Source organism: Dama dama, chromosome 23, assembly GCF_033118175.1.
Source record: "Dama dama isolate Ldn47 chromosome 23, ASM3311817v1, whole genome shotgun sequence".
NCBI lineage: Eukaryota > Metazoa > Chordata > Mammalia > Artiodactyla > Cervidae > Dama > Dama dama.
Window position 1 is genome coordinate 62,298,299 of NC_083703.1, and position 14,011 is coordinate 62,312,309.

At 54.1% G+C, this 14,011-nt stretch overlaps 1 protein-coding gene across 1 annotated transcript in view; it reads left to right on the forward strand.

Annotated features, from left to right (window-relative positions):
• Positions 1-14,011, forward strand: part of EFCAB8 (EF-hand calcium binding domain 8) — a 51,940-nt gene that overhangs the window by 20,075 nt on the left and 17,854 nt on the right. Inside the window, exons 10-16 of the mRNA XM_061127069.1 lie at positions 1,249-1,322; positions 3,404-3,534; positions 8,080-8,147; positions 8,471-8,622; positions 10,528-10,665; positions 12,009-12,122; positions 13,253-13,480. Coding sequence (XP_060983052.1) covers positions 1,249-1,322; positions 3,404-3,534; positions 8,080-8,147; positions 8,471-8,622; positions 10,528-10,665; positions 12,009-12,122; positions 13,253-13,480 — 905 coding nt within the window. The remainder of the gene's footprint in view (positions 1-1,248; positions 1,323-3,403; positions 3,535-8,079; positions 8,148-8,470; positions 8,623-10,527; positions 10,666-12,008; positions 12,123-13,252; positions 13,481-14,011) is intronic.

Consider the following 14,011-nt stretch of genomic DNA (forward strand, 5'->3'; position numbering starts at 1 on the left):
TCTGCCAAGTGGCAAGGGATCCCACGGCCTCGGAGTCTGGGGCTGTCCGGGGCTTGTCTGGACTGGACCCTGGCCAGGATCGAGGCTTCAACCCACAGTGTCAGTCCTCCAGGCCGCTCCACATCCATCTAGGGGAGGCGGAGGCCACTAGGGGCCCCAGCCCCCAGGAACACTGACTCCCCTCCATCCAGGACTCCAGAGCGGCCGCTTGAGCTTCCAGTTGGAGTTTCTGAGCAGGACTCTCTCCAGGGGCTCCCAGGCCTTGGTGACATCTCCTGCCTAGCTTGTTGGGCAGCATCCATCACTGGCCAGGTGGAAGATGGGTCCTGTCCTGGACGCAGAAGGGGTCTGGCACCCCATGTGCCTGCCTCATCAGCCTCTACCCCTGGTGCCCACCCTGCCCTGAGCCAGCCTACCCTGGACACTCTATGCCACCCTGCAGATTGGCACAGGAGGTTGTGGTGGTCTTTGAGCTGAGTGGTGGACAGGAAATTGGAAGGGAGGCAGATGAGACTGGAGTGTTGGATGGGAGTCTTTCCACACCACATGCTGCCTGGAGGCTGGGGACAAACAAGAAGGGGCATCCAGCAGTGTGTTGACTTGGGAGGGGCTGGACAGACCAGCTCTGTGTGACCTGGACCCCGTTGCTTAACCTCTCTGTACCTCGGTTCCCTTATTCGAATGGGGATGAACACATTCAGTTCATGGATTTGCTAGAAGGTGGAAGGAGAGAAAGTGGAGGGGCAGGGCTGTGCTCACCACACATGCTCCAGACATGCTTGCTTTACGATGCATGCATGCAACTTCTTCTTGGAACTTGTGTTTGCCAGACAAGATGGGGCATGTAGTTTGAAGCAGAATGACAAACTCCCAAATGACTGTTTTCAGAATGAATAAGAGCCCAGGATCTCAGTTCATTCTCTGCCCCTGCGGAGTCCGAGCTCTCTAATGGAGACTCAACAGGGGAGACTTGAGTCTCTAAAATCTGGCTCCAGCTCTGCCAGGGGCTGACAGGGGGATTCTGGGCAGCGGTGTTTATCGGCTCGGGTCTGTTTTCTGGGTGCCCAGTTCAGTGTCTGCACTGAACTTGCCAGGACACAGGTAGGCTTGAGCAAGCCTTTGTATGGGAATGCCGTTTGAGATGCATGGGAGTTGCAAACCAGCTCAAGGGGTCTTGCTTTTGAGGTCTTGTTTGTGCTGCAAATGGGAAGACCTGGTGACCTGGGCCTTGATTTTCTCCCCTATCAGATAACTGGACCAACGTTTCTACCCAGAGGCTTCTAAGTGAGAAGTCCCCTATGTATAGAAGTTACCGGCTGAAGGTAAGGGGGCTCTTTCCTTGGCTGCTTCCATGGTAACTAGCTGTACACATGTACCACTCAGAAATAAACACAGCAGGTGGATCTGCCCTTGGGTCTGTGGCGTTGGGCACTGGTATCTGGGGAAGGAAGGGGTGGAGGCACCTGCTGGATCCCGCCCGGCTCTTTCTGCAGAATCCCCAGGCAAGGCTGGTCCCTCTCACCACCTTCCTTGCTCAGACACGCCCCTCCTGGGTGGCTTCTCACCATTGCCCAATTCCTTTCTCCACATGGTGCTTTCTGCATTCAGCAACTTCAAGAAAGATGAGCTAGAAATATAGTCAGGTCACTCCTTTGCTCAAAATCCCAGTAGCTGTCCTGTTTGAACAAAGTCTCAAGTGCACCCACGACCAGGACAGGAAGGGCTCTGGCCCCTGGCTTGTTTCTGGTCTTGCTCTCTACCCCGCTTCTCCTCCCTCTGCCACAGAAATGCCAGCAAACTGTGCTGTTCTCTGAGTATGGAGCCCTTCCCACTGCAGGGCCTTGACACGTGCCATTCCTTCAGGCTACCATGTTCTCCCCCCACTTACTGTACGCACCCCTCTACTTCCTTCAGGTCCTCCCCAACCAGCCTCGCACAGCCCTGCCCGCCATCCGCCTCTGCCGTCATCCCCTCACTGCAGCGCTAATAGCAGTGGTCCCCAACCTGGCATGAGGGAACGGTTTCATGGAGGACAGTTTTTCCATGGACTGGGGTGGGGGATGGTTTCAGGGTGATTACATTTATTGTGCACTTTATTTCTATTATTGTTACATCAGCACCACCTCAGATCATCAGGCATTAGATCCTGGAGGTTGGGTACCCCCTGGCATATAGGATTATGGCATCTGTTACAATGATTGTTTTTCTCCCATACCTCTGAGCTGTTCTGTGACACGAGTTGGCTTTCCTACAATTCAACTCAATCCTAACACTGTCTACCCAAAGATAGCATCAGACCCTGCGGGTTAAGGGTCCCATGAGACTGCCCTTCACTTCCGATGCCAAGTGCAAGTTCAGGTTGTCACCTGTGCTTCTGACCCACCAGCATAAATGATGTTTCCATGACCCACCTCCTTGGGTTCGATTAATTTGCCAGAGCAGCTCACAGAACTTGGAGAAACGTTTTACTTTACTAGATAACCGTTTTGTTTTTTTTTAATGAAAAGATGTAATTTAGGAACAGCCAGGTGGCAGAGATGCAGAAGGCACGGCAGAAGGTGGGTGGAGCTCCCACCCCTGTCTGGGTCCCCACTCTCCCTGTACATTTTCTCCAACCCAGAAGCTTTCTGAATCCTGTCCTTTTGGGTTTCTATGGTGGCTTCGTTACATAGGCATGATTGATCGCTTCCTCAGCCATTGGTAATAAAATCATCCTCCAGCCTTCACTGTGACAGGCACTTGGTGAAACAGCGCATGTGAAACCAAGCTGTGCCTGACGACCCCTCCAGTCACCTTGTCCATTCTTGTCCTGGAGAGGGAAATCTCCCAACTGGTAGGCCAAGCATGGGGCCAGACCTCAGAGTGCATCCAGCCAGGCCATGCCCTTGCCTATGGGTTGCAGCCTTTTTTCCACCCAAGTTGCACCAGATGACATCCTCTTATTCTGCATACCTCATCCTGACAAACACGAGGCGGGTATGGGGGAGCCGGGAAGCACTGGCTCCCTGTCGACTAGGGATGAGGGTGGATGACAGGGACTGTGGACTAGGCAGACTTGGATCCATCCTTCCTCCCACTTTGGGATGGGGCCACAGAGAATGGTATTAGCATGCACTTGACCTAGCCTGTCCTCTAATCTATAAACAAGAGTTCACGTGACAGGAGATTTCAGTGCTTCTCACCTGTTCCATGGACAACTGGTGGCCATACTGTCCTGGTCACGTGACCTGGGCTAGAACTGCGGGGCGGGAGCACTTTGTTGAAGGCACTAGACTCGGGATCTCCTAGCCCCTCTAGCGCCCGATACCTGCCACTTTCTGGGAGCTGGACCTGGACGAGGTGGGGCTGGGCCTGGACGACTGTGCTTGGGTTGGGTCTCCCACCACCACCGCTCTCTTTCCAGGCTCTCCACCTCAACTGGTGTCAACAGGTCAAGTTCATCCCCCAGCTGAACCTGGTGGCTTCCTGTTCAGCCATTGACAAGTCCTCTCTGGTGCTGACAGTGCTGCCATCCAAAGTCCCAGAGAGCCTCAAGTAAGGGGCACCCACTTCCAGGCAGAGGTGGTGGGGCTGGGAGGGGGTGGGTGGTGACGCTGACTCTGGGATGCCGGCTTCACTTTAGCCACACGTGGCCGTCACTGCTGAGAGGTGGCCTGCCTCCAGGACAGTGGACTCTCCTGTGGGCAGTACAGAGGCCTGTGGATCAGGCTGGGTACGAAGAACCACTGTGTGTCCTGAAAGCCAACAGTGGGCTGTGGTGGTTGGAATGTGGGCTCTGGAGTCTGTTTTTTTGTTTTTTTAAATTGAGATTGTCAGTTTTGAAAATTGACATATAATATTATATTAAGTTTCAGGTGTGCCATAGAATGATTCGATACTCATATATAATTTGTGAGGGCTTCCCTGGTGGCTCAGTCAGTAAAGAATTCACCTGCAGTGTGGGAGACCTGGGTTCGATTCCTGGGTTGGGAAGATTCCCCTGGAGGAGGGCATGGAAACTCACTCCAGTGTTCTTGCCTGGAGAATCCCCACGGACAGAGGAGCCTGGCATGCTACGGTCCATGGGGTCCCAAAGAGTCGCACATAACTGAGTGACTAAACACATATATTGTGAAATGATCACAGTCTAGTTAACATCTATCACCACACACAGTTACACCTTTCTTTTTTCCTTTCCTGTGATGAGAACTTTTATGGAGTCTGGTTTTAACCATTCTGGCATTGCCACCAGCAGCAAAAATATAAGGTCTCTTTTATCCACCTATCTATACACAAAATTCAGCACAAAGGCTGGCACATAGTATGAGACAGTCAGAAAAATGTTTTCTGAGTGAAGGGATGAGTGTGAGTTGCTTCACTTCTGTGAACCTCAGTTTCCTCCTGTTGTCAAAGGAGACAATAACAGCCCTTCACTTACCTCAAGGCTTACGTGAGTGAGTGCCGTACGTGGCCTGTGTTCAGTAGTTGGCCACACTAATTCTTTGGAGATGGTTCTAATATATTTCCTTCATTTTTTATTGCTTTACCCCAGAGGGAATATTTTCTTCTGCTGTCTTTTTTTATTTTTTGAAAATCAACTGTTAGGAATTACCTGGTGGTCCAGTGGTTAGGGTTCCATGATTTCACTGTTGAGGGCCCAGGTTTCATCCATGACTGGGCAGCTAAGATCCCACAAGCTGCATTGTGCAGCCAAGAAAATAAAATCAACTGTTAGTCACACAGGTATATGTATATATGTAAAAAAGATTCAAACATAAATGAATCTGGAATCTTGTGGGGCCGCCTCCCCATTCCCTTATCCAATCCTCAAGTCCTGGAACTAACTCTAGGCTGGAGGAGGGGAGCATATCTCTGAGGTGTTGGGGAGGCTTCCATCTTGCTTTTTGTGCTTTGAGGGAAGTGGTGTGGTGGCATTTTGCTTGGAGCTGGTTTGTTGGTTTGGTTCCTCTGATTTGGTGGGAGTATTACCTCATCTTGGTGATCTGTCTTTCATTCAGGTTCTTGTTTTATTGGGTCTCAATGGCAGGAGGCTGTCACGGGGATTACCGCGTTGTGGCCACGAGGGCCTCGGTGGCTGGCCCTGCTGCCTTTCCACCCCAGCCACACTGGCCCCCTCGTGGTTCGAGCATGTTCCTGCCCCCAGGCCTTTGCATTGCTCCTCTCTGCCTGCTTTTTTGTTTTTTAAACATTTTTCCTTTTATGAAAGATTTTAAACACATAGAAGTAGAGAAATAGTATAATGCTTTCTAAATTTAATCCCTAGGTTGAGAAGATCCCCTTAAGAAGAGAATGGCTACCCACTCCAGTATTCTTGCCTGGAAAATCTCATAGACAGAGGAGCCTGGTGGGCTACAGTCCATGGGGTTGGAAAGAGCTGGACACAACTGAGCAACTAACACTTTAATATTCCTAGTACTAGTCCAAGTTAATCTTTACCCAAGTGTCTCGAAAGCATCTTTTTATTATGATTTGGAATTAGATGGGCAAGGTTCTAGGACGGTTCTGAGCAGAGGAATGGTGTGGTCTGACATGCGGAGCATCTTTCTGGCTGCTCTGTTGCAAGTGGTGGTCGTGGTGGTATTAGTCGCTAAGTCGTGTCCAACTCTTGTGAACCCATAGACTGTAGCCCGCCAGGCTCCTCTGTTCATGGGATTCTCTAGGCAAGAATACTGGAGTGGGTTGCCATTTCCTTCTCAGGGGATCTTCCTGACCCAGGAATCGAACCTGTGTCTCCTGCATTGCAGGCAGATTCTTTACCGACTGAGCTAAGAGGGAAGCCGTATATGGGCAGGAGGGGAAATAAGGACACCAGTAAGGACACCACTGTATTAATTCAGGGTACACATGATAGTGGCCTGGAGTCCGCCAGGAGTGGAAATCGAGATATATTTTAGGGGTGGATTGCAGAATATATACACAAGTGCACAAACCCCATTTCATGTGTGAGTGCAGTTCACACCCTGGCCAGCAGGTGGCACCATTGACTGCTCTTGTTCAGTCTCTCAGTCGTGTCCAATGCTGCGCGCCCCTGGACTGCAGCACGCTAGGCTTCCCTGTCCATCACCAACATCTGGAACTTGCTCAAACTCACGTCCATTGAGTCCGTGATGCCTTCCAATCATCTCTTTCTCTGTCATCCTCTTCTCCTCCTGCCTTTAATCTTTCCCAGCATCAGGGTCTTTTCCAGTGAGTCAGGTGATACCCTCTTGGGGCATGGCCTCTGCAGGTGGGGCCGGCACTGTCAACTCAAATTCTGCCTCTGGAGTGGCCTTGTGGACTTCTTCCCTGAGTCCCACCCTGACCTTTCAGTCTCTTCTCCACACAGCAGTCTCCTGCAGACCTGGTCTCCTCCAGCTGTCTATTTCCCTGCAGGACTTGCCATGATGGGTATATGCCCACTTCCTTGTCTCTCTATTCTTTACTCGCTCAGGCGGTTTTCCTCTAGAAGGCAAGCTCCAGTGAAGGCAGGAGCATCCTGTCTGCTCATCCTGGAAGGGCATAGGAACTGGGAAACCTTGGTTGAATAAATGGGTGAATCAGCCTGAAATAATTTCTAGTAACATTTTGTGACAGTTCTTCCAGAATATTCCTTTGCAACACATATGCATGGAGGGAGACATATGTGGTTTGACAACACAGGTGTTTCATATCCTTTTCTTGAACCTTTGAGTTTTAGAGGAATCCTTCTGGCTGTGGAGTGGGGAGCACAGGGAAGTGGGAGAAAGGCAGGAGGTTAAGAGCCCCCACCCAAGGAGGCTGATACAGAAGTGAAGGGGGCCTGGGCCCTGGTGGGATGTGGGCAAAGAGGATTTGGGGCTCGGCTGAATAATGGGAATTCAGGAGAGGGAGCCTCTACGGTGATAAGCAGGTTTAGGCCCCTGGGTAGTGGCAGAGGAGCAGTTCAAGGCCCAGTTTGGTTGAGAACATGCTGGAGTTGAGTTTATTTACTTAAGGCTGTGCTGGGTCTTCGTTGCTGTGTGCGGGCTTTCTCTAGTTGCTGTGAGTGGGGGCTACTCTTCATTGTAGTGCGGTGGCATCTCGTTGCGGGGGCTTCTCTTGTGGCAGAGTACAAGCTCTAGTACACGGGCTTCAGTAGTTTCAGCACATGGGCTCAGTAGTTTCAGCACATGGGCTCAGTAGTTGTGGCGCATGGGCTTAGTCATTCCACAGCATGTGAAATCTTCCTGGACTGGGCATCGACCCGTACCCCCTGTGTCGTCAGGAGGATTCTTATCCACTGTGCCACCAGTGAAGGCCTGGAGTTGAGTTTTGAAGGGAGAGTTTGAGTGGAAAGAGTTGGTGGGGTAGGATGTGTGGACATAAGGGAACAGCACATGCAAAGGCACAGAGCTTCTAGGGCTCTGGGGCCTGTGAGGCCATTGGGCTTGACTTTCTCCCTGACCTTCCCGGAACCCCTGCCTGGGCCAACCTGCCCTCCTGAGCACCCCCTGAACCCCCCTACCCTCCAGCCCTACCGCACCTCTTACTTTCCTGGGGCTCCGGTTCTGAGCCTCCTTCCTCTTCCTGTCACGCCCACGCTGGGTCTGAGTCCCGACACCCCTCCCCCACCCCCCACCCGCCTCCTTGGCCAAGCTCCTTCTTTCCACGTTCTCATCGTGGCTGCTGACAGTCTTCAGGGTTGTGTGAGGGTGCCGGTGACTCACAAGACGGTACCCCACACAGGGACCAGCAGGCAGCAGGAACTTTATTCTCTCCCCCGAGCCTTTGGGGGCCCTCCCCTCCCCCGCCTTTGGGTTTGCGTCCTGGGTGGGAGGACCCTCATCCCAGGAGAGTGAAGGTGCCGATGGAGTGAAGTCTCCTGCTCTGGGGGCTGCTCTCACCTTCACATGCAGGTGGGGGTGGGCGTCTCTTCCAGGCGCTGCTGGTTCCCGATGAGCTGGGGGCTGCAGGGTGAGCCCAGGGCAGGGTCCCAGGGGCTGCTCCTCTCCTTGGATGGAGAGGTAATGACTTGTCCCTGTAACCCCCACCCCCCACGGCCCTGCCTCCAGCTTCTCCCACCCCAGGCTCAGAAGCTCTCCCAAGGCCACTGGTCCCAGCCTGCCTCCTTTGCTGTTGTAGGGTTTCAGTGCTGAATTTGAGAAAAGGGATTCTTTGCTTCGATTACTGCCCAGGAAAGAACGTCCTGGGTAAGTGACCTTTCTATCACGTGGAAGGTGCTGGTCTGGCAGAACTAGGCTGAGGGATCCTGAGGGTGTGGGACCCATCAGAGCTGAGGGGGAGGCCTCGTGGCGCCTGGCCTCTGGCCGCTCCGGTGCCTGCTCATGGGCACCTGGGGTGGAGTGGTGACATGGGCTTGCTTGGCTTGGTGATGGAGGGGATGGGGCGGGGAGGGCACGGATGCGTTGTGACAATAGCTATCGTCTGCCAATCCTGGCTGGAGTCTGAGGCCTGCCCAGGACAAGGTGCCAGCACAAGCCCCTAGTGGCTGATACCCGATTTTCAACTCCAGTGACTGGTGGCTATGACCCCCTCATCCGCCTGTGGAACCCCTTCTTCTCAAGAAAGCCTGTGTGGATGATGAAGGGGCATCAGACTTCGGTGACACACATCGTTGTGAACAACAAGGACAACAGCATCCTTCTCAGCGTCTCCAAGGACAAGGTGTCACCCTCGGGGAGCCCAGCCCTGATGCCCCCCTGCCCATAGTCCCTGTTTCCCAAAGATGCTGGCTCATGGATAGTGAGCTAGCTCAGTCAGCCAGGGGGCTGCCAGTTGGCAGGGGCCTGAGGCTCAGGGACTGGTGGGACCTCCCTGCCCATGGTCCCACCCCTGACCGAAGGCCTAGAGGAGGGTGCCCAGGTGGCACCATGGGTCTCTGACCACCTCACCCCCCACCACAATAGAAGCCTGAGCCCAGCTATGAGCTGCTCACCAGAGCTGTTTCCATGTAGCCCAGCCTGGGTACTTAATTTGGGGCCCTGGGTGGGGCCCTTTGCTTAACTGGGTCTCAGCCTCCTCATTCAGAGAAGGGCTGTTGAGGGGTTTAGAGGAGGTCAGGTGGTAAAGGAGCAGTGGCCTGACTGGCACAGAGTAGATGTACAACACAGGTGAGCCTTTCCCCTCCCCCAGACCCAGACTTGCTGCCCTCAGCTCTCCCAGTGACCTCTCTCGGCTGCCCTGGCTGTCAGGGCCAGACTGGACCTTTTTCAAATGCCTGAGCTCCTCTGCTCAGGTCCGTTACTCTGCTCCTCTGAGCTATGGGTTCAGGGTCTCTCCCCACCTACTGGAGGTTGCACATCAACAGTCGCAGGTGTCTTCCTGCAGGGGACAAGGTTGTGTCTTCTGGGACTCAGTAGATCAGGAGCAGGCAGGGCCCTTGGGTCACCAGGACATGCTCCCCAGCACACCCCACACTTGTTATTGTCTGGAATGCTGCTGGCAGTGCCGTGAGCTGGGCATCGTCACCTCTGATGAAGATTCTGAGGCTGGAGGAGTGGGGAGACAGAAACAGACGCTCACGGTCAGTGATGAGCAGAGCCAGGGTGTGGATGGGGTCTGTGGGTTCAAGCCCCTGCCCTGTCCAGCTTGCTGCCGATGCCCCCAGGTGAGGAGTGTCCTGCAGGGACTTCCACGGGCCCCTCTGGGGACACTTCCTCATCCTGGGAGGCACCCAGGGGGACAGGCTGGCCTTTTGGGCCCCTATGTTGGCAGTTCTGTCTGTTCACCACCTGGCTTTACTGGAGGGAGGCCGGGGTCGGAGCTGAGTGTCTGGGGGTGGGGCACGGGTGGCCTGGTGAGGGCTCCATCCTCAGCTGATGAGCAGCAGGTGCTCAAGCAGGATAGACACCTTGGGAGGAGGAAACTGGGAGTAGTGTGTATCGCTCAGCTTCCTCATTTGACCATAAGCAAGAACCGATGCTGAAGCTGAAGCTCCAATACTTTGGCCACCTGATGCAAAGAACTGACTCGTTTGAAGAGACCCTGATGCTGGGAATGATTGAAGGCAGGAGGAGAAGGGGATGACAGAGGATGAGATGGTTGGATGGCATCACTGACTCAATGGACATGAGTTTGAGTAAACTTCAGGAGTTGGTGGTGGACAGGGAAGCCTGGCGTGCTGCAGTCCGTGGGTTTGCAAAGAGTCAGACATGATTGAGCAACTGAACTGAGCGACTGAACTGAACCTGAACTGAACGATGTCTCTGGGCTTCCCAGGTGGAGCTAGTGGTAAAGAACGCGCCTGCCAATGCAGGAGATGTAAGGGATGCGGGTTCGATCCCTAGATAGGGAAGATCCCATAGAGGAAGGCATGGCAATCCACTCCAGTATTCTTGCCTGGGAAACACAATGGATGGAGGAGCCTGGCAGGCTACAGTCTGTGGGGTCGCAGAGAGTCAGACACGACTGAGCGACTAAGCACACATGCACGGTGTCTCTGTCATAGGCTTGTGGTCTGTGGGAGTGACTTAGCACGGTGGCTGTGCCCCCAGGAGCACCCCCAGGCCTCGGGCCAGCCACATCCCTGAGGACCCACTCTTGACCTCCCTGCCGATTTTCCACCCCCAGAATATTCGTGTGTGGGACATGCAAGACTACCATTGCCTTCAGTCCTTCTGCGGGAAGCATTTTGCCCTGGGACATTGCCCCATCACCAGCATCTACTTCCACAAAGAGGACAATTCGCTCATCTGCAGCACCTATTCAGTGAGTGCTGTGCGGGAGGGAGGCGGGCCGTGGCTGCACAAGGAGGGGAGGGGCCAGGGCCATGGTCTCTGACCCACGGGACACCGAGGGGTGGTCACATCCTGTCCGAACCGAGACTGCTTTATGTCATGAGGACAAAGCCACTGGGCTCTGTGGCCTGGCCCTCAAAGTGCTGTCCCCTGCGATTTCCTGGAGGCCGTTTCTAGGCCCCCAGTGGTCACCCTCTATGTTGCTCTTGCTGCTCTCTTGACCTTTGTCTCCTCCAGTCTCTCCTTCTGGAAGCCCACCTTGACTCCCAGGCTAGGTTAGAAGCCTTCACTCCAAGCTCCCTTGCCTGCCCTGGATCACAGCCCTTATGACTGTCCTGTCAGGGTTACATGACTGTCTTTCCTGCCAAATCGGAACCCCAGGAGGGCAGGGCCCACACCCACACCCGAGCAGTCCCTCTGAAGGTGAGAACCTGGAGGCACCTACCGTGAAGCCTGTCTGTGAGCCATGACTTAGCTGGTGCCCACGTGAGGTCTGCCCTGAACCCCTCAGGACGGGACAGCCTGGGAGAAGCACAAGGGGCTGACTGTCCAGGGTGCCGGTTGGGGAGGGCTGTGACCAGATGGAGGTTAGGGGGCTACAGGGATGCTTGGCAGCCAGTAGAAGAGGTTCGACCCAGAAAGGGAGACGAGGGTGTCATCTGTGGTTGAGCGAAGTGGTAGCTCTACACGGCTCTTCTTCCCTCTGTTGGCAGGTGACACACAGTGTCCTTGTGCCCTTGGCTGACTCCCCCAGATGGCAGGTGTCCTGAGAAGGGAGTTGGTGGGTTCCTTCCCCTCTGCTGAGCGTCAGGACGGCTGTCAGCACTTGTTGAATTCAACAGACCTTTGAAGTCCATTTCAAAGCAGAGAGTATATTAATTAGGCACTGGCCCATCCCTCAAGGAACTCATGGGGGAGTAGCATAACAGATAATTTTAATAGAAAACACTGTGTGTTATGATGTAGATGTGGGCTGGGTGCTTCATGGAGCACAGAGAAAGGATCCTGAGCCTGGTTGGAGGCTAAGGCAGTCAGGGAAGGCTTCCTGGATGAGGGGACATCAGATCGAGGCCTTGTGCTTTTCAGAAGTTATAAAAGGGACCTTGGACTTGGGCTTTGGGGTTGTAGGAGCTCTAGGGTTTGGAAGCTCTGATCTCAGGAAGTGCGGGCATGGAGTTGTGGTCAGGAATCAGCAAGCCTGCACGCAGTCGAGGATGTCTTGGTGTCTTGGTTTACTGGAAGTTTCTCCCTGGGGCCAGTCACTGACAGCGGGCCCTTCTGACTGCCCAGCCGTCTGCCCCTCTGCCCCTGCAGATTGGAATCCTGAAAGGGTACCTGGAGACACACGGGCCTGGGAGAGCAGAGGAGAAGACCACGACCTACAGCTCGCCCCTGTGCGCTGTCCTCTACAGCAAGGTTTTCAAGCAGGTCAGCGGGCAGCAGCCCATCTCCAGGGCTGGCAGCAGGCACCAGGGTTGGGGTGCGGCAGCGCTCTGAGAGTGTGCGTGGTCGTACGGAGCAGCGGGAGGTCGGCGAGCAGCCGTCTTGCACCGGGGTCGCCCTGGGGAAGACCAGAGCTCCACCAAGTGGCCTTTGGGTCACCAAACTCCTCTGAGCCTGTGTGCCCCTGGGTGCCACCCCAGGTCACTTCTGGATGGGCAGCCTTCTTTCCATTGTGTGTGATGGGACACGGGGTGTGGGCTGCTCTTTGAGGATCCTGGAGTGGGTGTTGCCCCTGGAGGTCATTTCCAGAGAAACAGTGGTTCGACTTTGTTATGGAAGGGGGAGGGAGGCCCAGGCTGTGGTCCTGAGCAGAGATCTCTGCATTGGGCAGAGCAACTGGGTGTGTAGATTCTGACGCGTGGGGACAGGAAGGGCTCCTGGGCCCTCTGCCCCCTCCCACTGGTACCCATTTCCTGGCCCGGGCTCTGGGTAGGGCGGCTCTGTCGGCTGCAATGTGGCCTTGGCAGTGGGAGGCCAGCGCTTACCTCTTTGGGTTTCCCTCTCGTTCTGGCTCCTGGCACCACACTCCCCATACCTTAGGGCTCCTCAATGCCCTTAGACAGTTAAAAAGAAATCCCCCTTATCCAGCTTTTCTAGATGTTCTCAATGGGAAGGTTAGTCTGAAGTAACATCCCCTGTTACTGTTTCATCGTCACAGTCGTGATGTTGCTTTAGGTGGAGTGACCTATCTTTACCCAACATTTCCCTGCTTAGGGGGTCATTGGTGTATTTCCTGTTTTTTTTCCTATCCTCCATTGTTAATGCTTTTTCAGTAAGTGTCTTTTCTGGATTAGATATGATTTTCTCTGGAAAGATTCTGATAAATTCCATTTCAGAGTTAAAGGGGATTTCACCAGAGCGGTTCCTTCTAAAAGAACCGTGCCAGTTTGCACAGGGCAGAGGAAGGCCTGTTTTCAAGAGAGGGTTGTCCTGCAGCAGGAGGGCCCAGAGCGCCTGTCTTCTCAGTACATTGAGTGGTGGCTGGGCTGCCAGCCCAGCCCTTGGGAGGGGGGACTTCCCCTCCCCAGGAGCCCCGGCTGTGTGCTCCCCTGCAGGTGGTGAGCGGCTGTCTGAGCGGCATGGTGAGTGTGTGGGAGGTCGTGACGGGCAGGAGGCTGATGGAGTTCTCAGTGACGGGGGACCAGCAAGTGGAGCTGACCGCCATGTCCCTGGATGAGTCAGAGGGGTGCCTGCTCACGGGCCTGCGTGACGGCACCGTGAAGATGTGGAACTACAGTGTTGGCGAATGCCTGCTGACCTTCCCCAACGCGGACCAGTTAGAGGTCAGTCTGGCCCATCAGCTGGGGCCGGGGGGCCCCTCACAGCTCCTGTGACCCCAGCACATGCTATTTTCACATCTCCCCGAAAGGCTGTGCACACAGACTCCCTGGCATTGTGCCTTCCTGAGCCTTTGTGCATAAAATGAAGATAGTTGAGACTTCCCTGAAGGTCCAGTGGTTAAGACTTCACCTTCCATTGCAGGGGGGTGGGGCTTTGATCCTTGGTTGGGGAGCCAAGATCCCACATGCCTTGAGGTCAAAAAAACCAAGACATAAAACAGAAACAATATGGTAACAAATTCAATAAAGACAAAAAATGGTCCACATAAAAAAAAAATCTTAAATAAAATGAAGATAGATAATAGGGCCTGTCCTCCACAGACGTTCTTCAGATGTCAGCTACTCTTGCTCTTTTAGTGTGTTAGCACTACTCATCTTATATCTTGGGAGGATTTTCCCAGGTGGCTCGGTGGTAAGGAATCCACCTGCCAATGCAGGAGACTCAGGAGGTCCTGGGTCAGTGGGTTCGATCCC